General features: G+C 35.8%; 1 protein-coding gene across 2 annotated transcripts in view; it reads left to right on the forward strand.

The window, feature by feature from the left end:
• The window catches only part of KYNU (kynureninase), a 126,244-nt gene extending 103,773 nt beyond the window's left edge, over window positions 1-22,471 (forward strand). For both annotated transcript variants that reach the window (XM_007539668.3, XM_016184899.2), the window contains exons 11-14: window positions 8,319-8,371; window positions 10,739-10,824; window positions 20,772-21,002; window positions 21,956-22,471. In XM_007539668.3, the coding sequence (XP_007539730.2) occupies window positions 8,319-8,371; window positions 10,739-10,824; window positions 20,772-21,002; window positions 21,956-22,093 (508 nt within the window). In that variant the 3' untranslated portion in view covers window positions 22,094-22,471. The remainder of the gene's footprint in view (window positions 1-8,318; window positions 8,372-10,738; window positions 10,825-20,771; window positions 21,003-21,955) is intronic.
• The last annotated feature ends 5,393 nt before the right edge of the window (window positions 22,472-27,864 follow it).

Below are 27,864 nucleotides of genomic sequence, written 5' to 3' on the forward strand. Positions count from 1 at the left end.
AAGAAGTAACATTCGCATAATTGTCCTGCCAGAGGAAGAAAGAGAGGAAGGGGAAGCAAACATTCTAGAGGAAATAATAGAAGAAAACTTCCCAGACCTGAATAACAGAAAGGACATCAAGATTCAAGAGGCCCAGAGAGTACCAAACAGAATCAACCCAGACCTGAAGACACCAAGACACATCATAGTCACAATGAAAAGAAGTAAGGATAAAGAAAGGATCCTAAAGGCTGCACGAGAGAAACAAAAAGTCACATACAAGGGAAAACCCATAAGATTATCTGCAGACTTCTCCACTCAAACTCTAAAAGCCAGAAGAGAATGGCAAGATATCTATTGAGCCCTGAATGAAAAAGGGTTTCAACCAAGGATAATATATCCTGCTAGACTTTCATTCAAACTAGATGGAGGGATCAAAACCTTCTTAGAAAGACAACAGTTAAAGGAGGCAACCATCACCAAACCTGCCCTGAAAGAGGTTCTAAAAGACCTCTTATAAACAAGAACATCACTATAATACTGGCAATATATCAGAGCAAACAAACAAAAAAAATTTTTTTGAACAATGGCACTACAATACATTAAATCCATAATATCAATAAATGTCAATGGTTTAAGCTCACCCATCAAAAGGCACAGAGTTGGGGGATAGATCAGAAAACATAATCCAACCATATGCTGCTTGCAGGAATCCCATCTGTCACAACAAGATAAACACAGACTTAAAGTGAAAGGATGGAAAATTGTCATACAGGCTAATGGACCAAAAAAAAAAAAAGGGCAGGAACATCCATTCTCATCTCAGACACAGTAGATTTTAAATTAAATAAAGTAATAAAAGATAGGCAAGGACATTACATAATGATTAAAGGATCAATCAGCCAAGAAGACTTAACAGTTATTAACATCTATGCACCCAATGAGGGACCATCTAAATACGTCAAGCACTTACTGAAAGAATTTCAAAAATACATCAATAGTAATACAATAACAGTGGGAGACTTCAATACCCCACTCTCACACTTAGACAGATCAACAAAGCAGAGAACCAACAAAGATACAAGAGAATTGAGTGAAGAGATTGAAAGACTAGACCTCTTGGACATTTTCAGAGTCCTTCACCCCAAAAAACTGGAATACACCTTCTTTTCAAATCCACATAACACATACTCAAGGATAGACCACATGTTAGGCCACAAAGACAGCATCAATAAATTCAAGAACATTGAAATCATCCCAAGTATCTTCTCAGACCACAATGGAGTAAAACTAACATTTAACAACAAACAGAAAATTATTAAAAGTCACAGAATTTGTAAACTAAACAACATACTCCTTAAGAACCACTGGGTCAGAGATTCACTCAAGCAGGAAATTAAAATGTTCCTGGAAACAAATGAAAATGAAGACACAACCTATCAAAATATTTGGGACACAGCTAATGCAGTACTGAGAGGGAAACTTATAGCCATACAGTCACATATTAAACACCAAGAAGAAACTCAAATGAAAGACCTTACTGCACACCTCAAGGACTTAGAGGAAGAGGAACAATGGAACCCTAAAGCAACCAGAAGGACAGAAATCACTGAAGTTAGAGCAGAAATAAACAACATCAAAAATAAAAGAACCATACAAAAGATCAATGAAGCCAAATGTTGGTTCTTTGAAAGATTAAACAAAATTGACAAACCCCTAGCCAGACTCACCAAACAAAAGAGAGAAGACTCAAATTAATAGAATTGTAAACAATGGAGGAGATATCACAACTGACACCACAGAAATCCAGAGAATCCTGCGAAACTTCTATAAAGAACTATATGCCACCAAGCTAGAGAATCTGGAAGAAATGGAAGAATTCCTAGAAGCATATGCCCTTCCAAAACTGAATCAAGAAGAACTACAAAATCTAAATGCACCAATCACAGATGAAGAAATTGAAACCGTTATTAAGAACATCCCAAACAACAAAAGTCCTGGCCCAGATGGCTTCACAAACGAATTCTACAAAACTTTCAGGAAACAGTTAGTACCCATACTTCTTAAGCTTTCCATAAGATTGAAGAAACAGGAATACTCCCTTCCACCTTCTATGAAGCCAACATCACCCTGATACCAAAAGCTGATAGGGACAGAACAAAAAAGGAAAACTACAGACAAATATCTCTGATGAACATAGATGCCAAAATATTAAACAAGATCTTGGCCAACCGGATATAGCAACATATCAAAAAGATTGTTCATCACGACCAAGTGGGATTCATCCCAGGACTGCAAGGCTGGTTCAACTTCCATAGGTCAATCAATGTCATTGACCACATCAATAAAAGCAAAGCCAAAAACCACATGATTATCTCAATAGATGCAGAGAAAGCCTTTGACAAAATCCAACACCTATTCATGAGTGAGATCATCCCATATCCATTCTTTTTTTTCTGGCTTATCTCACTTAATATGACTCCTTCACCATGATGAGGTGAAGAAGATGAATTCATCATTCTTAATAGCTGAGTAGTATTCCACTTTGTATATATACCACAACTTTCTTAGTCATTCATCTGTTGTTGAACACCTAAGCTGCTTAGAGGTTTTGGCTATTACAGATTGTGCTGCTATGAGCACAGATATTTTTGGGGTGGGTATGGTATTTTTTCCTTAGGATATATACCCAGGAAAGGAATTTTAGGGTCATATGGTAGATAGGCCCTTCTGAAAATTCTCCAGCCTGGTCTTCACAGGGGTTAGACCAATTTACATTCTCACCAGAAGTGCAGGAGGGTTAATTTGCCCAGACAATCTTTCCAATATTTGTTACTATTGTTTCTGATGTGTAACATTATCACAGGGGTGAAATGGTATCTTATTGTTGCCTTTATTTGCATTTCTCTGACAGTCAGTGACTTAGAGCATACTTTTTCATATATCTGATGGCCTTTTGGATCTCTTCTTTGGTGAATATTCTGTTCCTATTCTTTCTATTTTTTGATGGGATCATTTGTGGAGCTCTTTATGTATATTTGATTATTAACCTTTTGTTTAATGTTTGGCATGTAAAGATCTCCCATTCTGTAAGAAGTCTCCTTGTTTTGGTGATGGTTTCATTTGCTAACAGAAGCTTTTCTAATTTATTCCCATTGATTTGGTTTGTTTTTGTCTTCCTTGCAATTGGACTTGTATCATTGAAGACGCCTATAACAGTTAGAAATAAATGATTACTGCCAATATTTTCCTCTAAGTATTTGGTAGTTTCTAGTTAACATCATAATCCTTGATCAGTTTGGAATTTACTTTTGTCTATGGTGAAATGTAGTGGTTCATTTTCATTCCTCTCTGTTTCAATCCAGTTTATCCAGCACAATTTGTTGAAGAGACTTTGCTTACTCCATTTCATAGTTTGGTCCCCCTTGTAAAAAAAAAATGATGTCTATAAGAGTGAGGATTTATTTCTGGGCTCCTGATTCTATTCCCAGTGTGTCTATTTTTGTTCCAGTACCAGATTGTTTTGATTATAGTGGCCCTATAATATAATTTGAAATCTGGGAGCATGATGCTTCTAGTTTTGTTATTTTTTTCTCAAGATTGCTTTGGTGATATTAGGTATTTTCTACTATTATATAAATTGTTGCAGCTTTTGTTCTATTTTTTGAGAAAAATGTGTGGGACCTTGATGGGGGTTGCATTAAATTTTCATATGATTATGAGTAGTATAGCCATCTTGATGATGTTATTCTTCCAATCCATGAACATGATCTATATTTTTATTTATTTATTTATTTATTTATTTATTTATTTATTTCCTCTTTTTGGTGGCCTTGTTGTTTTTATTGTTGCTGCAGTTATTATTGTTGTAGTTATTGATGTCACCATTGTTAAATAGAACAGAGAGAAATGGAGAGAGGAGGGGAAGACAGAGAGGGAGAGAGAAAGACAGACACCTGCAGACCTGCTTCACTGCCTGTGAAGCAACTTCCCCGTCTATGAAGTGACTCCCCTGTAGGTGGGGAGCCGGGGATTCTAACTGCGATCCTTTTCCAGTCCTTTGGCTTTGCACCATGTTCGCTTAACCCACTGCACTACCACCCAACTCCCTCCTTGTATCTTTTTCTACTAAGACTAGGAAGTTTGACAACTTTGCAATGTTCTCTAGGTGAAGAATGAATACCACATAATCTCACTCACAGGTGGGGCCTGAGAAGCAAAACAATAAGTGAAACAACAGGAAACCTGAGAATGGTGTCTCACAGCAGAACAGTAGACAGGTTGCTGAGATGTTATGAGTGATAGGAAGCTGAATACTCTCTAGTGGAGGAGGAGGATAGTTTGGTGCAGGTGGACATTTGCTGACAACATTATGAAGATGTGTAACTATCTATCTGTGAAAACAACACTGTGAGTCATAGTTCATCATTAAAAGATAAAATTAAAAATAGGTAACAACCCTTACCTTTTGCATTTTCTCAGGTATAAGATCAATGTAAATATTTATTAAAGCTTAGTTGTAAAACAATTTGTGAAAACTATTTAAATATGTAGCTTTAAATTTATCTTTATTTGTTTATTCTAGATAGAGATAGAAAACTTGAAAGGAGCAAGGAAGATAGGAAAAGAGACAGAAAATTGCATCATAACTTTTTTTTCTTAAAATAATTCAATTTTATTATTGTATATTTCTGGAGATCAAAATTTGAAATTAAAAAAGAAATTGAAATTAGCTTCATTGTGCTAATGAAAATATATTAACAAGAATCTCCTTTCTTACTGGAAGGATAATGGTTTATAGTAGAGTTTTTAGCACATAGAATTTTCCAACTTTTCATCTTACCATAATAGATATATGCAAAACACTGTCCCCCACCCTAGGCTCAATGTTTTTAAGGATAGACTGTTGTGTTTCAGCCTAAATATTTCATTTTTTAATACTATAACTATTTCTATAGCTCATACTATAACTATTTGTATAGTTTCAATACTATAACTATTTGTACAGGTATTGTTTTAGATCCATGGAAACAGTACATAATTATAGTTAGTTCTAAGTTGTGTCCTTAACAGAAAAAGGACACAGTGGTAGAAAATATGAGAGAAGTGAAAGAAGAAGAAGTGAAAGAAAAAAGAAAAGAGAGAGAAATATACTCAAATAAGTAGCATATTCTAAACATAGACTTCACATATTACATGTATGATAATGAATTATCAAATTGTCATTATGAACGCTATCTTTCATGAAAATCTGCTTGCTAGGAAAAGACAGTGATCTATTTTTATCTTTTATTTATTTATTTATTTATTGGATGAGACTGCCAGGAATTGAGAGTGAAGGGGTGATAGTGAGGGAGAGAGACAGAGAGATACTTTCAGCCCTGATTCACCACTCACAAAGCTTTTCCCCTGCAGATGGAGAACAGGAACTCTAAGCTGGATCCTTGTACATTATAACATGTGTGCTTAACCAGATGTGCCACCACCCAGTCCCCTATGATCTAACTTTTTCACATATTAGATTTTCTCCAGTGATCAACTGCATATCTTATTTATTTATTTATTTATTTATTTATAAAAAGGAAACACTGACAAAAGCATAGGATAAGAGGGATACAACTCCACACAATTCCCACTACTAGAACTCCATATCCCACCACCTTCCCTGATAGCTTTCTTATCCTTTAACCCTCTGGGAGTATGGACCCAAGGACATTGTGGGATGAAGAAGGTGGAAGGTCTGGCTTCTGTGATTGCTTCCCTGCTGAACATGGGCATTGACAGGTTGATCCATACTCCCAGCCTGCCTCTCTCTTTCTATAGTCAGGTGGGGCTCTGGGAAAGCGGAGCTCCAGGACACATTGGTGGGGTTGTCTGTCCAGGGAAGTCTGGTTGGCATAATGCTGGCATCTGGAACCTGGTGGCTGAAAAGAAAGTTTACATACAAAGCCAAACAAATTGTTGAACATTCATAGACCTAAAGGCTGGAATAGTGCAGATGAAGATTTGCGGGGGAGGGGGGGTGTCTCCATTTTGTAGATAGCTAGTAGGCATATTTTAGTTATATTCCAAAGGACCTGTGGCTATATGTTTATTTATTTTTTATTTTTTATCTAACATTGGCAAGAAAAAAAAGAAAAAAGAAAAAAAGGGGTGGTTGCATGCCTGGTTGAGCACACATGTTACATAGAATATGCACGGCCCTGGCTTCGAGCCCCTGGTCCCCACCTGTAGGGGAAAAGCTTCACAAGTGGTGCAACTGTGCTGCAGTCTCTGTCTCTCCCCCTTCCTCTTAATTTCTGGCCATATCTATTCAATAAATACATTTAGATATAAAGATCTTTAAAAAATGAGTGAGCTGATATGTTTAATTTTGTGACTGAGCTAACAAGAGATAAGAGACTCACAGGAAAGAGTGAAATTAAATGAATACATAAATCATTTAGTGAGTGGTAGTGTAGGTGCCACCATTAAATAGTTGCTCAGGAGATCAAAAAGAGTTTGGACATTTCATTTCATAACTCTTTGCATCCAAAATCATATTCAGTGGATCCCAGTGGCTTTCTCTTTCTGTATCTAAATATCATACTTCAAATGTGCCAGGATAAGTGGTACTTTCCATATGGTAATATTTACTTGAAATTTCTGTGAGGAAATGTCTGATGTTTAAAGAACACAAAACATACTAAAAATTTTCCTTTTGTTATTAATTGGACATCATCCAGCAGCTTTTATCAAATTATATTCATATTTTCATCTGAAGTAAATAAATAGTTATTCCAAGTAAATTAAAAATCAATACCTGTGTTGTCCGGGAGGTAGCGCAGTAGATAAAGCATTGGACTCTCAAGCATGAGGTCCTGAGTTCAGTCCCTGGCAGCACATGTACCAGAGTGATGTCTGGTTCTTTCCCTCTCTCTCCTCCTATCTTTGTCATAAATAAATAAAATCTTAAAAAAATCAATACCTGCTTGTTTTTTAATATCTTAATACTAAAAGGTAAAAACTTTTCATGTGGTAATTGGTATTGTTCATATTCAATTGATAATAGCTTCTTACAAGTTGAATTTTTTTCATTTCATTTCATTAGCCAACATCTCATTTAGATTACATTTCTTTTTTGTTTTGATTTTTGCCCTACTTATTTTCCAATTGCTGGTCTTTAAAATCAACTTTAAATGATTTCTTTTTTAAAAATATTATTTTTATTTATATATAGGATAGCAGCAGGCAGAAATTGAGAGAGAAGGAGGTGATAGAGAGGGAGGAAGACAGGGAGACACCTACAGCACTGCTTCATTACTCGCAAAGCCTTCCCCCTGCAGGTGGGGATTGGCAGCTTGAACCTGGGTCCTTGAACATTGTAACACGTCCGCTCAACCAGGTACACTACCACACAGCCCCTTTTTAGTTTGAATAATACTTTTTCATTGAGGAGAAGACATGATCAGTAACACTTTACCAAATTTTATATTTTTTTCTTTAAACTATTCTGGATATATTTCATCCGTTACACACTTACACATATACATCTCTACGATATTGATATTTTCTTCTTGTTGTTGTGTTTATATACCAAAGTTTTCTTTAGGAAGTCATTCAGATATTTTTAAACAACTATGTGCTATTTCTGTGCTTTGTTTAAAATTAAAACCATTTTGAGTTTTTTATTTGGTTGTTGGTTTTCTTAAGGTAATGCTTATTTTATTCAGTTAATGTTGCATGTTTTAGGTGATGAATTTCACATCTTGGTAAATTAAGTATTGCCTCTATACACCTCCATTTCTTTTGAGTAGGCTTATTGTTTTTTTTAAGTTATATTAATTACTTTACTCTTTTCAACTCTTTATCTTAAAAATAGTTTTATTTATTTTATTCCAGACAGAAAAGCTTATTTTTAATGTTTTTTAGTATCTTTATTTATTTGTTGGAAAGAAACATTCAGAAATTGAGAGGGAAGTGAGGAGATGAAGAGAGAGAGAGAGAGAGAGAAAGACACCCGCAACAGTCCTTAACCACTTGCGAAGATTTCCCCCTTCAGGTAAGGACCAGGGGCTCAAACCTGGATCCTTGTGAATTGTAACATGTGCATGTTTTTCTGGAGTAATCTACCTTAGAGAAACATATTAAAATAGCTCTATAGGTGATTTTACTTCACTTAAATAGTATGACTATAGATCATTTTATTTTCTTTTTATATTGTTACAGGTATAAACTTATCATATAGCATTTATATGCATATGTATTTCGCTGGAGTATACAGGTCCCAGCTCTCTAGTTCTTGTGGTTGGTTATTTTATAGACAGTAAAATCTTCAACATGGTTATTTTTATCTTTAGGTTAGTAGGATGGTTTGGCCATGAACTTAGCACCAGATTTAAAATGGATAACAGTAAGTGCATTCATTTTTACTTCATGAGTCATCTTTAACATTATCTCAGTGTCCATGTCTTTGTAAGATATGAGATTTGCATGCTTGGTGAAAAGCATACTTTGAAAATGCTACTGAGTATTCTTAAAATAAGATTGCATATTTCCACCAGGGGTGGAGATCGGACTGTAGCAGTGTGGTGAGCTTCAATGTTTAGGTTCCTCTCCTTTCCTCTCTCTTCTTTCCAGCGACTTGTACTTGGATAATTCACATTGCAAAACAGGTGATCTCGGAAGTTAGCACCAAAAATAATCATGTCTTAAATACATCAAATGCACTTGACCTATAGAACACTATAGCTTAGCTTAGCTTAGACTACCTTTAATATGCTTAGGACACTTATATTGTCCACAGCTGAGCAAATTCTTTAACACAAAGCCCATTTTGTATTGGGTTGCAAAAAAAAAAAAAACAGAAATAAGAAAATATCAAGTGTCTCAATAACTTATTCAATCAATTGTGAAACACTGAATAATTAATGTATGATCTCTCACTATTAATATAGGAAAGTCAAAGACACCATAATAAAGTCAAAAATCATTCGCTTGAACCATTGTGAACAAGGATTAAACCACATGCGAATCCTACTTATGCAGTCTATTTTTTCAAAGCTTTTATTTTTCCGTAAAGTGAGACTATACCTAATAATTCTAGTATTAAATGCGACCTTCATAATTCATTTCATTCCTATTTCTACATTAGAGTAGCATTGCAATCAAAAGCTACTCAAATCTTTATAAACGCTCGCTCTCTAGTTGACTTAATTTCATAAAGGAAATGCAGTGCAAAGTATACATCAGAATAAGGAATGGTATCTTGGGAGTGGAGGGGCTTTTTAAAAATTTTTTTAGAAAAAAAAAAGGCCATTGAGCTCCTTGGAAATAATTATGTAGTTTACATAATAGACTTTCATGGGTGAGGCTATAGAGGTCTTGGGTTTAATTCCCAGCACCATCATGAGCCAGAGCTGAGTAGTGCTCTGGTCAGGGGAAAAAAAAAAAGAAATTTAATCTTGTCTTTAAGGGCTGTGTGAATAAAAGTCTATTTATTATAAATGGGTGGTGATAGATATGAGCATTGAAGATAAATTGAAAATTTACTAGTATTTAGGACCACAAATGTTCTCTTCTATACAAAGGGAAGTGAGGTGTTGTCACAGGACTTCACACTTCCTAGATGAATTTTTCAGATAGAAAAAAAAAGGCAAGGGGGCTGGGTGGTAGTGCATCGGGTTAAGTGCACATGGCACAAGGCACAAGGACTGCCTTAAAAAATCTCAGTTTGAGCCCCTCGCTCCCCACCTGCAGGGGAGTCGCTTCAAAAGCAGTGAAGCAGGTCTGCAGGTGTCTATCTTTCTCTCCCCATCTCTGTCTTCTCATCCTCTCTCAATTACTCTGTCCTATCCAACAACAGCAATAAGGGCAAAAAAAGGGAAAAAATGCCCTCCAGGAGCAGTGGATTTGTAATGCAGGAACCAAGCCCTAGTGATAATCCTAGAGGTAAAATAAATAAATAAATAAATAAATAAATAAATAAATAAATAAATAAGAAAGGCAAAGACAGAAGGAAAGCTACCATGGTACCAAAATATCTCCCCAGTGCTATAGGGACTGGGTCTTGCACATAAAACAGTATGTTGAAGATATATATATATATATATATATATATATATATATATATATATATTAATTTTATTTATGAAATGGAAATATTGACAAGACCATAGAATAAGAGGGGTTAAATTCGACATAATTCCCACCACTAGAATTCCCTATCCCTCCTCTCCCTTGATAGCTTCCCTATTCTATATCCCTCTGGGTGTATGGACGCAAGGTCATTATGGGGTGCAGAAGGTGGAAGGTCTGGCTTTTGTAATTGCTTCCCCACTGAACATGGGCATTGGCAGGTTGATCCATACTCCCAGCCTGCCTCTCTCTTTCCCTAGTGGGGCAGGGCTCTGGGGAAGTGGGGCTCTAAGACACATTGGTGGGGTCATCTGCCCAGGGAAGTCTGGTTGGCATCATGGTAGCTATTGGAACCTGGTGGCTGAAAAAGAGTTAAAAATATAAAGTAGAACAAATTGTTGACTAATCATGAACCTAAAGGCAAGAGTATTGCAGATGAAGATTTGGTGTCTCCATTTTAGAAAAAGTTAATAGGTCTCTTTCAGGTATATTCTAAGGGGTCCACAAGAACTATCTTTATAGCCAAGAATTCCTGTTAAATATCTCAGGAATTTTATATACAACTTTACTATTATGAAAAAAGTTCACAATGCCAAGTTTTTAAGGAATAGTCTTTAATAATGAGATGATGTTGATTTCTTAGAACTGCAGCTAATTCCTGGTGCGAATGGATTCCGAATTTCCAATCCTCCCATTTTGTTGGTATGTTCCTTGCATGCTAGCTTAGAGGTAAGTGATCTGTTTCAACTCCCCCACATTTTTGCTTTTACTTTACACAATTGTGCTATGTCCCAGTTTCCTCATTACTTATCAGCAAGATTGATATGACTGCAAAATCAATAGGCAAAAGGAAGTATTTGTTAGAACAGTGAGAATATACCAGTTATTACTCTTTTTCTCTCTTCTTTCTTTCCATCTTTCTCTTTCTTTCTTTCTTTCTTTCTTTCTTTCTTTCTTTCTTTCTTTCTCCCTTTCTGTCTCTTTCTTTCTCCCTTTCTCTCTTCCTTCCTTCCTTCCTTCTTTCTTCTTTCTTTCTTTCTTTCTTTCTTTCTTTCTTTCTTTCTTTCTTTCTTTCTTTCTTTTCTTTTTTTCTTTCTTTACCATACTTCCAGGTTTCAGTGCCTGCACTATGACTCAAACAACCATACCTTGATTTTTTTTTTGCAATTTTTTCTTTTGATAGAGTATACTATGGAGGCGGGGTGGGGTGGGGTGGGGGAGGGACTTCAACAGCCCTTTAATAGTCGGGAAGCAGCCACTTGAAGTTGGGAACTGGAGGCTTGAACCCAGATATTCATGTATGACCATGTGTGTGCTTTACCAGCTCCACCACCACCAGGCTCCTCACCTTTTGTTGTCACCTGCAATTCCCAACACCCTGTTTGGCGTATGATGGGCAATTAATAGATTATTAAGTGGAGCTCATCTAGAGGCATGTTTTTATGTCAACTTTAAAAATGTCAACTTGCCAATTTACTAAAATAAGCACATGGTACTTAATTCTTCATTCAGTCATTCAGCATTTTTTTCTAAAGAGGGTATTTTGTGCTAGACATGATTAACAAGGATTATGTTTCTTCCCATTCTGAGGACTTTTTCTTAATGTCAGTAGAAAGCTATTTATAAATGCTTTCTACTGACATTAAGAAACTAAATTACTTTCTTTTTTTTACTCACTTCTTTTTTTTAATTTATTTTTTATTTAAGAAAGGATAAATTAATAAAACCATAGGGTAGGAGGGGTACAACTCCACACAATTCCCACCACCCAATCTCCATATCCCATCCCCTCCCCTGACAGCTTTCCCATTCTCTATCCCTCTGGGAGCATGGATCCAGGGTCATTGTGGGTTGCAGAAGGTGGAAGGTCTGGCTTCTGTAATTGCTTCCCTGCTAAACATGGACGTTGACTGGTTGGTCCATACTCCCAGTCTGCCTCTCTCTTTCCCTAGTTCTATATAATAGGTTGATAGATACCCTTATTCCTGTCTATATTATAGCTATTAAAGTATAACCTAATTATTTAGAAATTAATTAACTTTAGAGTGTAATATATTTAAATACAGTGTTAATGTATTAAAATAGATTAATATATACTATAGATATTAAGGTAGAATCTTTATATACATATATGAAGTAAAATATATTGCAAATAAATGTTTCTATTGAAAATAAATATTTATATGAACAGTTGGAAATTTTAAATACAAACTTATTCAAAAACAGTTTGTTTTTATTGGAAGTTTCCTAAAGGCTTCTATTTTTGGTTTTTATTTCATGTAATGTTTTAAGGGTTTCAACACAAATGGCTAAATCATCCCAAATCCCGTCTAAACCTACATACAAGGATTCTGAGAACACTAACAGCAGTTTCTTATGTTGGTCACTGGAGGGCAGTGTCAATTTCCTCTGTTTTTATGTAAATTCACCTCTAGATTTGTGGTAACCAACTCATTTCATCCCAATTTAAAGTGCAGATAATCACTCTGACCACTAGATGGCACTTGTGCTGTTTTCACTTATTGGCATTTTGTTTTATTTTATGTTTTTCTATCCTTTTTATTTATTTATTGTTTAAAAATTGAAAATAGACACAGTAACAATATTTTTCAGCTAGTGGCATTTTTGAAGCTAGTTTTTTTTAGAGGGACATATCTACTTAACAAATCAGAACAGTTGAATTGATTTTATAATAAACTCTAGGACAAATCTCTTATTAAGCAATTATACATAAAGCATCTTTATTTGTTCTTAACATTTATTTCAGAAATAAGGTGAGCTACTACCTGTTTCCTCTGTATTTTCTTAGTTTTGCAGCGAACTTCTCAGCTATATTAAAAAAATATTCCCTAGAAACTCTCTCACTTTGATATGATCTCTGAAATGGATTCACCTTCTTTCTGTATTAACTCCTATGCCATGAGATAAGTCAGATTCTTACTTTTCCAATGATTAGTTTTCTACCACACTGTATTACAGTTACTTGGAGAAATTATTAAGTCTCAGGTAGAAAAAAAAGTTTCATCTTTTTCTTTAATTTCTAAACTTTAATGTAACAAAAAAAAAATCCTAAAAGTCACCATGAGAATACACACTTTTCTAGAGATTAATGTGTATATGGTTGGTTGCTTTACCAGAGCACTGCTCTGTTCTGGCTCATGGTGGTGCAGGGGATTGAACCTGGGATAGAGCTTTATGTTAGATAGGCATTTCTCTGAGGCCAAATGGAAATATCTGCCATAAGTCATTCATTCTTGAGATTATGTTTTAATAATAAAAAAAACTCTTTAAATAATCACAATTTTCTGTTGGGGAGAATGTTTTCAAAATTCATTCTCTCCTTTATAAACTGAAAAGTTATGCAGTAGCCCCTGCCACTGCTTTTAATCAGCAGCTAAAATTAGAAGTTAGGTGGTCAGGCGGGAGGGAGCACAGTGGGTTAAGCGCACATGGCACAAAGCACAAGGATTCAGGTTCCTGCCTCAGCTCCCCATCTGTGGGGGGTGGGGGGGTCACTTCACAAGCCATGAAGCAGGTCTACAGGTGTCTATCTTTCTCTCCCCCTCTGTCTTCCCTTCCTCTCTCCATTTCTCACTGTCCTATCCAACAACAATGACATCAATAATAACAATAACCACAACAATGATTTTAAAAAATGGGGGGGGGGCAACAAAAGGGAAAAAATAATCTCCAGGAGCATTAGATCTGTGAGGCAGGCACAAACCCCAGCAATAACCCTGGAGGCAAAAAAGAAAAAAGAGAAGAAAAAAACTAGAAGTTAAATGTTCTGCTTGCTAGACATTCCTGAGTTTGTCCTGTGTCAGCTTCAGTAAATTACTTTATTTCTTATAGCATTTATTTCAAAGTTACTATAGAAGACAGCATGCAAAATATGTGTAGGAGCAAGAATTAAATGCGTGACTCAAAAAACTTTGCTTTCTAGATTTCCCTTGTAACATATTTTACATGATCAGATAGCAACAGGAAGATAGATTCTTTATTCAAGAATTATTGTACATACATATGAGCACAGCTTTTAAATATATTTTCTTCAATATTGATAGAGCTTTCTTTTTACTTGCATGTGCAATGAATGATACCATGAGAGATAATAACATATATTCAGTATCAGATTGTCCTTTTCTTAATACTATTGACTTGCAATGATTAAAAACAGAACAACTTTTTTGTTATTCTAGCAATCTTTTTAAAAAAATTACTATTTATAAAATGGAAATATTGACAAGACTATAGGATAACGGAACTACATTTCCACACAGTGCCCACCCCCAGAGCTCCATATCCCATCCCCTCCCGTGATAGCTTCCCTATTCTTTATCCCTCTGGAAGTATGGAGCCAGGATCATTGCAGGGTGCAGAAAATGGAAGGTCTGGCTTCTGTAATTGCTTCTCTGCTGAACATGGACGTTGGCAGGTGGATCCATACTCCCAACCTGTCTCTCTCTTTCCCTAGTGGGGCAGGGGTCTGGAGAGGCTGAGCTCCAGACACATGGTGGGGTCTTCTTCCCAGGAAAGTCAGGTTGGCATCACGGTATCATCTGGAACCTGGTGGCTGGAAAAGAGTTAAGTTATAAAGCTGAACAAATTGTTGATGAATCATGAATCTAAAGGCAAGAATATTATGGAAGAATATTTGGGGTATTCATTTTGAAAAAAGCTAGTAGGTCTATTTTAGGTATATTCCAAGGGACCCATGGCTTTACTAGTTTTTCCTGAGTCTGGCATCTAATATACAGGCAGACCCAGGTTATTATCTGGGGAGATGGTGTCATAGTTGGAAAAAGGACTAGAAAACTGGATCAGGGAAGAGAGTAGCTCCTAAATATGGGGAAAATATACAAATATTGTTAACTGTAAGCCCTATTTATTATAGCTGGGGCCTATAGTCAGCATAGGAGCCTATGTACCTCTGCATTTCTGTAAGTCTAAAAATCACATTCTGTGGTCATGACTAGGAACATTCCAGGCTGCACTAATTTCAGGACCCATCTTCCTCAGGTAGTAGGTAGAGTATATTGTCCAATCTCCCTTTGGGGAATGGAACATTCCCTACCATTGTTGATCCACATTGATGGCAAGGTCCTATAGGGGCCCACAAAAGGGTCCATTATGTTGTTCTTGGAGGAGATGATCAGTCACAGTGGAGAGAGGAATCTGTTAGAGGTCTAGGTCCATCTTGTCTATGTGGGAACCCCAGGACTTCCTGACTAGGGCCCCAGGTGCTGGGGTGGCCTGGTAGTGAGCAAAGAGTCTTCATTAAAGTCTGCCAGTATCTTGCCCTTATTCATCTTTTGTAGTCCTTATTTTGTCTGACAAGGTGAGCTTTGAAGTGATTGAGGGACATGAAACAGGAGGTAGGTGAGGAGGGTATCTAGGTTTAAGTAGAAACTATTTCATTAGATACTTTAAGGTGTCTTAGTTCTTTCTACTTTCTTGCTTCATTTTTGACTCACTGCAAATTATTGTGCACTTTTGCTTTAAGTTATATATTTTCCCCTAACTTATGGATACATGTGCATATGCCTTATCTCCCGAGCCCTCATCTATATCTAGGTTTTGAGGTTTTGTTAAGAAGTGTGCCACCCAAAATGGAATTAATGAGCCCTATGAGCTAGGAAAGATCTCACCAGAGTAGTGATGCTGAAGGGTTGATACTCCATGCCTGAAGTCTTTGGACACAGTCTGAAATGAAGCATGTTGAGGTAGGACTGGTTGCATTGATTACACTGGGTTCAGCAGATGCAGTATCAGTTGATATGAATTGAGAAAAAGAAGCCTGCAGGAAAATGAGCCCTGCCCTAGAGGTTTGAGGCCTTGGAGAAATAATGAGCTTTATAGAGACAGGGGAAGGTTCCTGCTGTCTTAGGGTTTAAGAAGGCAATAGATAATTATCGCTATAGCCAAATTATTTGGCAATTGGGTTAACTTTGAAAATCTCATTGTTAGGATTTGCTGTATCATACAAAACCTCATGATAATTTATGTCCTTTATGCTATTTATATATAGCTGTATCTTATAAAGTAACACCACCAGTCTCTTCTGATCTTCCTGATCTAAGCTTTTAGGAGATTCAATATTTCAAAGAATAAGTCATTATTAGAAATGTATTAACAATTTGGGCACACTGTTAAAATTAAATCTGATTACCAATTTAAAGTCCTAAGTGCTTAGGTTGAAGGAACATGTACTCAGCCTATGGTCTATGCATCAAAAAGTTTGAGACATTCAATCCATTTCTCCCCTCTCATATTATTTAAATAGTGATTTGTGAAACTACAAGTTAATAGGAGTGTATATTAGCACCATCCCCCCCCCCCCACCAAAGGTCTGTGTGTTCCCTTTCCCCTTGCCCACACTCTCCACCCCCCGCCCTGTGAAACTGAACATCTACCCTCACCCTCCTCCCAGAGATTTTTACTTTGGTGCCCTACTCCAAAACTCCTGCTTTGAGTTTCCCTTTCTGATCTTCTTTCTCTAATTCTGTTTATGAGTGGGATCATCCCATACACATCTTTGTCTTTCTGACTTATCACACTTAACATAATTTCTTCTAGAAGCTCCATTTAAGATGGCTCAGAGAATGTGGGTTCATTGTTCATAGTAGATGCATAGTATCCTGTTGTGTAAATATATCACAACTTTCTCAACCGTTCACCTGCTGTTGGGCACCTGGCTTACTTGCAGGTTTTAGCCATTACAAATTGTGCTGCTATAAACAGGTGTACACATATCCTTTTGGATGGGTGTTATGGAGTCCTTACGATATACCCCTAGGAGAGAAATTACTGGACCATACGGGAGGTCCATGTCTAGCCTTGTAAGAGTTCTCTAGACTGCTTTCCAAAGAGACTGGACCAATTTACATTCACACCAGCAGGGTAGGAGGGTTCCTTTGTCCCTACAACCTCTCCAGTATTTGTTGCTGCTGTCAATTTTGATGTATGACATCCTCACAGGGGTGAGGTAGTATCTCAATGTTGTCTTTATTTGCATTTCTCTGAGAATCAGTAATCTGGAGTGATTTTTCATGTTTGTGTGTCTTTTGGATCTCCTCTGTAGTGACTATTCTGCTCATATCCTCTGCCCATTTCTGGATGGGATCATTTGCTTTTTTGTTGCTAAGTTTGGTGATCTCGTTATATACTTTGGTTATTAGTCTTCTGTCTGATGTATGGCATGTGAAGATCTCCCATTCTGTGAGGGGTCTCTATGTTTGTGTGATGGTTTCTTTTGCTGTGCAGAAACTCTTTGATTTGATGTAGTCCCATTGATTTGTTTTTGTTTTAGTCTTCTTTGCAGTTGGGTTTGTATCATTAAAGATATTCTTGAGGTTTAGGTGAGAAAGTGTTCCACCAATGTTTTCCTCTAAGTATTTGATAGTTTCTGGTTTAACATCCAGGTCTTTGATTCATTTGGAGTTGACTTTTGTTTCTGGTGAGATAATGTGATTCAGTTTTATTCTTCTGAATGTTTTAACCCAGTTTTCCCAGCACCATTATTGAAAAGAGCCACTTTCCTCCATTTAATACTTTGGACCCCCTTATAAAAAATTAGATGTCCATAGGTGTGGGGGTTTAGTTCTGGGATTTCAATTCTGTTCCACTGGTCTGTGTACCCGTTTTTGTTCCAGTACCAGGCTGTTTTAATTATTATGGCTTTATAGTATAGTTTCAGGTCTGAGAGTATGATGCCTCCATTTCTGTTTCTTTTCCTCAAGATTGTTTTGGTGACTCTTGGTGTTATCTAGTTACAGATAAATGATAGTAATTTTTTGTTCTATTTTCTTAAAGAAACTTGGTGGGACTTTGGTGGGTCACATTGGATTTGTATATGGCTCTGTGTAATATTCATTTTGATATTGATTCTTCCAGTCCATGAGTATGGGATATCTTTCCATTTCTTTGTATCATTTTCTAATTTTTGAATAGCAACTCATTGTTTTCAGTATACAAGTCTTTCACTTCTTTGGTCAGGTTTATTCCTAGATATTTTATTGATTTTTCTGCTACAATGAATGGAAGTGATTTCTATATATCCTCTTCCTTGGACTTAGTGTTTGCATATAGAAAGGCCATTGATTTTTATACATTGATTTTGTAGCCTGACAACTTGTTATATTGCCTAATGATTTCCAGAAGCTTTCTGCTGGATTCTTTAGATTTCTCTATGTATATTATCATATCGTCTGCAAATAGTGAGAGTTTGACTTCTTCCCTTCCAGTCTGTATTCCTTTGATTTCTTTCTTTTGCCTGATTGCTATGGCGAGAACTTCCAATACTATGTTGGAGAGTAATAGTGATAATGGACAGTCCTGTCTAGTTCGCGGTCTGAGGAGGATTACTTTCAGCTTCTGTCCATTGAGTATGATGTTGGCTGTAGGTTTGCTGTATATGGATTCCACTATCTTGAGGGATATTTCCATCTGTTCTTATTTTTGTAGTGTTTTGAGTACAAATGGGTGTTGGATTTTGTCACAGGCTTTCTCTGCATCTATTAAGATAGTTATATGGTTTTTGGTTTTGCTTTTATTGATGTGGTGAATGATATTGATTGATTTACGTATAACCTTGCATTGCCGGAATAAATCCCACTTGGTCATGATGAACAATCTTTTTGATATACTGCTGTATCTGGTTGGCTAGGATCTGGTTCAATATTTTAGCATCTAAGTTCATCAGAGATATTGGTCTGTAATTTTCCTTTTTTGTGTGTCTTTATCTGTTTTTGGTATCAGGGTGATGTTACTATCTAAGTTTTCAATGAAAGTGACAGTATTAACAAACAGAATGAGAAGAGTCAATTTTAATGCATAGCAAACCAGGGAAAATGTATCATGTGCTTCCTCAGAAAATTACCAGGGAACCAATTTTTAAAATTTAAGAGAAAATAGATGACAATTAAATATCATCATTTAGTTATCCTACTTAAACTTATCTAGTTTTATTTTTCTAGTTTAGCATTCATTTTACTCAGTAAGAAAAAAAAATGACCTAAAAACTTGAAACTCTGCCAAAGAATTCTGTTATAAACTGAAAATTTTTTCATTTCACTTTTCACTTTTTCTAAATTTAAAAGTATTCTTTTTATTGCTGAAAAGAGAGATAACAGAAGCAAAACAGAAAAGAGGTGTTTTGCTTTGCTTTCCCCTAAACTTCTTCTAAACCTTCCTAATATTCTTATGTGAAACCCCAAAATACACTCAGATGAATCTTTTGAGTGTCAAAGTGTAGTAGACTTTGCTGTGGCTATGATATAGACTGTAGTTTCATATTTCTAAGTTTTGTTTATTGCGAGAGTAATAATGCATTAAAATTGATACTGATATAAAATTTAGTTTCTAATTATTCAAAGAAATCTCTAAGAACAAACGTCTTTAAGAAGAAATATAAACAAGTTATATTCTCCTGAGTTTCCCAGAAAATTTCCAACATTGTTTATTAATTAAAGTATTCTCTAATTATGATTAGGATTCAAAGGGAGCCTTTGAAAAATCCCTTTCATAGTCTTTTATTCCACTCCTTAGAGTCAACTAATGTGGGTCATGCTTTGACTATCCCTGCCTTCTGTAAGAATGCTGGTTCCTGAACTGGGTTTTCTTGATCCAAAACTTGGTTGCACCTGGGTTTTAATTGTACCGACCTAATTACACTTCTTTTGGCATAAGGAATTATTCTTTAGCATAAGGAATTATTATCTGCTAAGATTCATGTAACAGGAGTTACCTAGCATTATTGTTTATACCGAGGGTCTCCTGCACATCAGAAACAATAAGCCACTACTTGTGGGTAATCTCTCCTCAGCCTCTAGGCATATTCTATGAGTCTTGTGGGAGAGAAAGACAGATTCCTTCTTCTATTTCACTTCCTTAAATTCTACTTACTAGTACTCCCATTTTCTCTTTTAGCCAAATCTATAGCCTCTGTGTAGTATAGGCCAAGGAAGTCTGTGCCTGAATGGTTTGAGTACAGTTAGAATGTCTGACCTCACATGTCACATTTATGTACAGAAATAACTTTTCATAGACATCATAAAGTCTAGGTATCACTGAATGACCCTATCTTTCCTCTGTGGCATAACTTGATACCTAAAAGGCACATTTAAGTGGCACACCAGTGCATCACACTCCATTTGTAGTTCATTCAGTTTGTACATGTAGGATATATTTTTAAACTCTACTTGACCTTAAGAGATAAGCTAGAAAAACATGTCCATTCTGACCCCTAATGTTCCAATACCAGTTATTGTGTGCCCTTGTCACTCATCTTAATATAAGGCACTTCAGGCAGCTAACGGCAGAATTTCCAGAGACCAGTGCTAGAATGATTTGCTTTCCTGACTGATAGAACTTAGTGTTATTATTTAACTATGTTTCCCTGATAGTAACATTACTGAGCCACTTTTAATAAAAAAAAAAAAACAGAAGAAACATATTTATTTATGTTTTATCCTCTTTCAGATGACAATCACAGTTTTTTTTTTTTTTTTTTGGTCACTAACTTGCTTTCAAGGCTGAACAGCTGAACAGTAAGGCAATTAAAAGAGAACTTGTATTTTACAAAAAGTGATGCTCTAAAAGAGTATATTATTGGGAAGGCTAAAATGAACTTTTCCCTTATGCAAAACTTTTGCTAACCTTTGCTTCTCTGACTGCAGATATTTAGGCAAGCCACTATGAAAGCCTTGAGGAGAAAGTCTATTTTGCTGACGGGCTATCTGGAATACTTGCTTAAGCACTACTATAGCAAAGATAATGCAAGGACCAAGAAAACTTTTGTGAACATAATTACTCCATCGCATATAGAGGATCGAGGCTGCCAGCTAACACTGACATTCTCAGTTCCAATAAAATATCTGTTCCATGAACTAGAAAAAAGAGGAGTGGTTGTAAGTATACATCCTGGTACCAGGTTTTCTCTGTGGGCCACTAATTAGGGTAAACTTTGAAAAATTTTTGTCATATTCATGATTACATGTTATTTTGCACCAATCTGTCAAGTAGTGAGGACAAAATAATTCCCAACTAATAATTAAATATTGTGTTAATTTAAGACGATAAAGAACTTCCATTTCTGATAAAAAAAAATCTTAAAATTGCATCATAGAAAACAGTTTTATGTGATTAGTTTTTTTTATAATAGCTTATAAAATAAAAATTGTCATACCACAATTAATTAGGACATGCTTTCACTAGTTTTTAGTAATAAAAAGCTAAAAATATTTTGATTGAATAAATGAAGTAAAATGGTATATCCATACAGCGTTTGTGTTGAGGGAGAAATCAGTATTATTTTGAGTTTATTGGACTAAATTCAGCTTCATCACCTCAGATAAATATATATATCACATATGATGTGCTATGTATTTCATTGATGATGTAATTTAAGGAAATAAGGTATTTATGTAGTTCTCCAAACTGTTGAGAGGCTATCCTAGATTTCAGAACAAATCAGAATATCCAAAAATCAGAATATCCAAATTCCTAGGCAGACCAATAGCTCCCTTGGATAGTGTGCTACTTGACCGTGTCCCCCAAGCACCGTATTGAAGCAAGTGTCAGTGCTGTGATCTCTTTCAGTCTCTCTTCACCTCTCTGTCTATCTAAAAAAAAGAAAGAATAAGAAGAGAAAATGTACTTTGGGTGTTCCATCTATCTTTATCTTACTATTAAGGAGAAAGTTTCAAATAACACAGAAACTATGTTTTATATAATGAGGGAAATATATTTATTATTAATGTTAAGAAAATCACTATAAACTCTAGGTGTTTTCCTTGAATGTAATTTTTTTTGATATATTAACAATACTAACATTATTGTGGCTTTATTTCTCCCCATACAGTGTGACAAAAGAGAACCAGACGGTATCCGAGTGGCTCCTGTTCCCCTCTACAATTCTTTCCATGATGTTTTTAAATTTATCCACCTGCTCACTTCTGCGCTTCAGTCGGCAGAAAGAAAAAGTGCGGGTACCTTCTAGAGCAAACAGGAAGTAATGCTGATAGGTTTTGAGGTTATTTTAGTCTTATTCTCCTAGTTTTAATTAGTGGAAGTATTTTAAAATTTACAGAGCAGAACTGACCATGGATTTTATACTTTTCAAAAAAAAAAAATCGGGAGTCGGGCGGTTTAAGTGCACATGTGGCTCCAAGGGCAAGGACCAGCTTAAGGATCCCGGTTCGAGCCCCCGGCTCCTCACCTGTAGGGAAGTTGCTTCATAGGCGGTGAAGCAGGTCTGCAGGTGTTTTTCTCTTCCCCTCTCTGTCTTCCCCTCCTCTTTCCATTTCTCTCTGTCCTATCCAACAATGACGACATCATGAACAATAATAATAACTACAACAACAATAAAAAACAAGGACAGCAAAAAGGAAAATGAATATAATAAAAAACATTTTTTAAAAGTCACAGTTTTTCTAGGAGTCTGTGAGAAATCTGCACATGTCTAATTTCTTGATGTTGGGAGGATCAAAATCTCTCTTGCCTTGTCTTAACTAGCCATCATATTTCATGGTCAGAAAAATGCTTTATGTTGATCAAATTGGTAATTTGACAAATTGATAATATATGCAGCCTTTTTGGGTCAATTTTAGAAATGCTGCATTTTTTTTTCTGATTTACCAGAGTTTTCCATTATAATTGTAGTTGATCAATCTTTCGTATTCCACCTAATTTCAATTGAAGAAGCAGAAAACACACTTTCTAGGATACTGACTTTTAAATAATTCTGACTATAGGCAAGACAAATATATTGAACAACAAAGACTATTGCTGATGTCAATATGGTCCTTATTCCATTAATTCTAATAAATATTTTTGTCATTCTACATCTAGGAAGGAGGAAATATCTTTTAATTTTGAATCAATAGCTTTTTACAGTTGCCACTGGTCACTCTTTCAGTCTGTCATCTTTGGAATTGTTGTTCCTCACAATGAAAAGGTCAAATCGTAGCTTTGATAAAAACATAACATAAAGCAAATGCAAAAGTCTTGAAAATTATATTCCTGATATTTATTATTCTGTTTTAATTTAGTATAACAAATGTTGGTTAAATTTGCAGTCATAATCTACTTGTCTGGGATGTTCCTTTACATAATGTTTCTATAACTTCTTATTTATTTAGCAAAGACTTGACCTAATATGAATTCACATTTTACTCTGTCTCTAAAACAGTGAACTAAATTATCCCAAAGGTATTTGTGATTAAGAATTCGAATCAAAAGATAAATGCTTCATCTCTCAAAATCTATCATAAGTCTTCGAACCTTTCTTACTGTGAAAACTACAGCTTAACCGAGCAAGATGAACTCCCTTCATTGTTGGCTTTTGATGTCACACACATGTTAATGAATTGGAAAAATAATGTACATTTGTAGACAGAAGCAGCAAAAAAAAAAAAAGATGAACTTTGACAGCATTACTTCCTCTCATTAAATAAATTTCAATGGAATGACTCTACATAACCACTCTGGAAGGTAGAATTAAATGCAAGTTGACTTCCTACACCAACACCAGCAAATTCTGATCTTTTACATCTGTGTCTCTATGTATATGCTTTCTCACTTACTAGAGTGACTGTATGATGATAGTTTGTTTCTTTTATCAAAGCTTCCCAGGTTTACTTTGGAAAAAAAACAACTAGCCTTTATAGATGTAAGTGTGCATAAACCTTATAACTTGACAACATTGAGTTTCATGTAGAAAGAATTATTTCTTATACCTCACAGCAGTTAGCAGGCAAAAATAATTTCAGCTTTCATGAAACATTTAGCTGAGGAAGAGGAACAGATAGTTACCAATGCAGTACCCAAATAAATATATAATTACAAATGTTAACTTTCATAATGCTTTGAAAGAAAAATCTCAGGGTTATTAGATGGTTGGGTAATGGGAAGTGCTTTTTAAGTTCTAAAATAGTTCATGTCAATCATAATAAAATCATAAATTATATATGAAAACCATTCAAAGCATAGTCAGTACTATCTACTCATCACTCAGGTTTTGAAACAGAATACCAGAAACACTTTTACTCGGCTTGCACTTTATGCTAGCACCAAATTATATTTTGTTAGTTATTTTCTTTTTAATTTTTACACATATTTAAGTGCACAGAAAATATATTAGCTGGGAGTCGGTCTGTAGCTCACCCGGTTAAGCACAGGAGGCGCCAAGCACAAGGACCTGCGTAAGGATCCTGGTTCGAGCCCCCTTCTCCCCACCTACAGGGGAGTCACTTCACAGGTGGTGAAGCAGGTCTGCAGGTGTCTTTCCCTCCCCCTCGGTCTTCCCCTCCTCTTTCCATTTCTCTCTGTCCTATCCAACAACGATGACATCAATAACAACAACAATAATAACTACAACAATAAAACAACAAGGGCAACAAAAAGGGAATAAATAAATATATGAATATTAAAAGATATTTTAAGAAAAAATATATTAGCTAATTTCACCTATGTGTGATGTGTATAAATATAATCATACTGTATACGTGATCCTGCTGCTTTAGTGCATGGGTAGATAGCATTATGGTTATGCAAAGAGACTCTCATGCCTGAGGCTCCAAAGTCATGGCCATGTTCAGTCCCCTGCACCACCATAAACCAGAACTGAGCAGTTATCTCATTAAAAAAAAAATATCTATTAAATGATCCTGCTTCTGTTACTCACCATTATAATTTGTAACACAAATATTCATTGCATGTTACTTTTCTTTCATTTTTACTGCCATTAAGATTTCTATTATATAGTTTGTGTTATAGATTCAGTTGCTACTGATAAAAATTTCCCAAATCTGTGGTTTTTTTTTTTAACATTGACAATACTACTGCTAATAGATGTCCAGAATACATAACTGAAAATTCTGGGGCAGGAGACACACATTTTCAACTTGGCATTGTAATATCAAACACTTTTCTAAAACGTTTACAGCAGTTTCCATTCCAACCAATAGAAAAACAAAATTCCTTTGTTCCAAATCCTTGCCAACTGTAGTTATTGACTTACCTTGACATATATATATATATATATATAGACATATGTATATATAATAACTACATGATTAGTAACATAACAGAAAATAACTGTCAAAACCATTTGGTCTATGAGTCTTTAAGGAGGAGACTTCTCCAGCCTTGTGTTATACTGTAAGTTTCATGAGGGCATGTTTTCTGCTTCATTTCTGCCACCAAAATACTCCTGTTCATAAGGCAGGTGCTTAGTAAATTATTATTTACTGGTTTAGAAACTATAAAATTCAGGAGGGTTATAGTTTTACATCTATGTAATGTGCATGAAACTCCCCATACTCATCACCAAAGATCTAACGCCTTCACAAGATCAGAGACTCCTCTACCTGTTACCCATACCTGCCTCCCCATCTCCTCCAATAAGCATATGTACACTTAGTTTTATTGATTTTGTGTATTTGTCTTATTTACATTGCACATGTAAGTAGAAACATCCAATGACAGTCTTTCACTTCCTTATTTCACTCAGTACAGTCATCCTGAGTTTCATCAGTTTTAACCTAGATGACAGTCAATATATTTGTTTATTTAAGAAAGGAGACATTAACAAAACTGTAGGATAGGCGGGGTACAACTCCACACAATTCCCACCCCCCCACCCCCATATCTCCATATCCCATCCCCTCCCCTGATAGCTTTCCCATTCTCTATCCCTCTGAGAACATGGACCCAGGGTCGTTGTGGGTTGCAGAAGGTGGAAGGTCTGGCTTCTGTAATTGCTTCCCCGCTGAACGTGGGCGTTGACTGGTCAATCCACACTCCTAGCCTGTCTCTCTCTTTCCCTAGTAGGTTGGGTCTCTGGGGAAGCAGAGCTCCAGGACATATTGGGGGGGGGGGTGTCAATCCAGGGAAGTCTGGTCAGAATCATGCTGGCATCCGGAACCTGGTGGCTGAAAAAAGTCAATATTTAAAAAAAAAAATTTTTTTTAATTTATTTTCACTTTTGTTGCCCTTGCTTTTCGTTGTTGTTGTTGTTGTTATTATTATTATTAATGTCATCGTTATATAGGACAGAGAGAAATGGAGAGAGGAGGGGAAGACAGGCGGAGAGAAAGATAGACACATGCAGACCTGCTTTACCGCCTGTGAAGCGACTTCCCTGCAGGTCGGGAGCCCAGGGCTTGAACTGGATCCTTATGCCAGTCCTTGGACTTTGTGCCATGTGCGCTTAACCCACTGCGCTACTGCCGGACTCCAGTCAATATATTTTTAATTACTGAGTAGTATGTATAAAAGTATACATCTCCTTACTTGACTCTTCTGTAATTCTTCGAAAACTGGGTTGAAGAGTTTTGAAAGCTATTCATTCTCCCTTTAGCTAGTCACTGTGAGTCACTTCTGACAAAAAAAAAAAAAATCACCTTAAATTCTATTTTTAGTCTTCCCAAAAACTATATTGATTAATAATGTGAAATTGAATATAGTAATCTGTGTAAACAGCAATTTGAAGTTATAAATACTCACAGGAGGGGCCAGGTGGTAGTGCACTTAGTTGAGCACACATATTGCAGTGCACAAGGACCCAGGCTCAAGCCCTGGTCCCCAACTGCTGGGGGAAAGTTTCACAAGCAGTGAAGCAGTACTGCAGGTTTCTATCTGTCTTTCTCTCTCCCTCCCTCCCCCTTCCCTCTCAAATTTGTCTTTGTCTCAATCCAATAAATAAATAAAACCCAAAATACTCACAGGATATTAGGGTTTTTTTTAATTCTTTACTAAAATGTATATGACTACAAGTTAATAGAAGTGTACATTCCCACCACCAAAAGACTGTGTCCCATCCCATCCTTTCCCCCTCCCTCTCAGTGAAGCCGAACATCCACCTCACCCTCAACCCAGAGATTTTTACTTTGGTGCCCTATTCCAAATTCAATCAAATGCTACTTTGAGGTATTAGTTTGTGTTCCTTACCTAGTAACTACCTAGTAACTTACATAGTAACTACTGGTCTGTCTCAGTAGACTTATTTATACCAGACAACCCTATAGTTATCTCATGTCCCAATTAGTTATGAAGACTGAAACTATGCATGCTAACATGTATATATTTATTTATATAACCGAAACATTTAGAATGAAAACAGACTTTGTCCCTTCACAACTTCCTGTGTTCTTTTCATTTGGAGGTTTTTTGAATGTCCTTGTTTTAGACCATCTCATTTCCAATATTCTTATTTTTTTATTATTCATTTTGTATTATCTCCTTCATTATGTTACCCTGTTAACAAGTGTTATATTCAATAAGGGCAACAAAAGGGAATAAATAATAAATAAATATAAAAAAATGAAGAAAAAAAATAAAGTGTTACATAACTAAAACAGGACAGGGGTAGATAGCATAATGGTTATGCAAAGAGACTCTCATGCCTGAGCCTCTATAATCCTGGGTTCTAATCCCCTACACCACCACACCACCGTAAACCAGATATGAGCAGCTCTGGTAAAAATAAATAATCAAAACATAAAATATTATGTTTTATGTTTTCTTATGCAGAATATGTGCAAATTATGTTTTCAGAATAACTATTGCATATCTATATAAATTCCTACTTCTTATAGTGAAGCCCTTGGAAGCTATAGTAACACAGGTTGTTTGAATAACACTAAGTTGCTCTGATTATGTAAACAATGACTGGAGAAAAGACTAGGTGTGAGGTCAATAACAATATCAGTTACAGAAATAAAGTTACTCTACAGCTATTTTCTGCTTAATAGCTTTCCACTTACTCAA

The sequence above is a fragment of the Erinaceus europaeus genome, chromosome 18 (genome assembly GCF_950295315.1).
Source record: "Erinaceus europaeus chromosome 18, mEriEur2.1, whole genome shotgun sequence".
Taxonomy (NCBI): Eukaryota; Metazoa; Chordata; class Mammalia; order Eulipotyphla; family Erinaceidae; genus Erinaceus; species Erinaceus europaeus.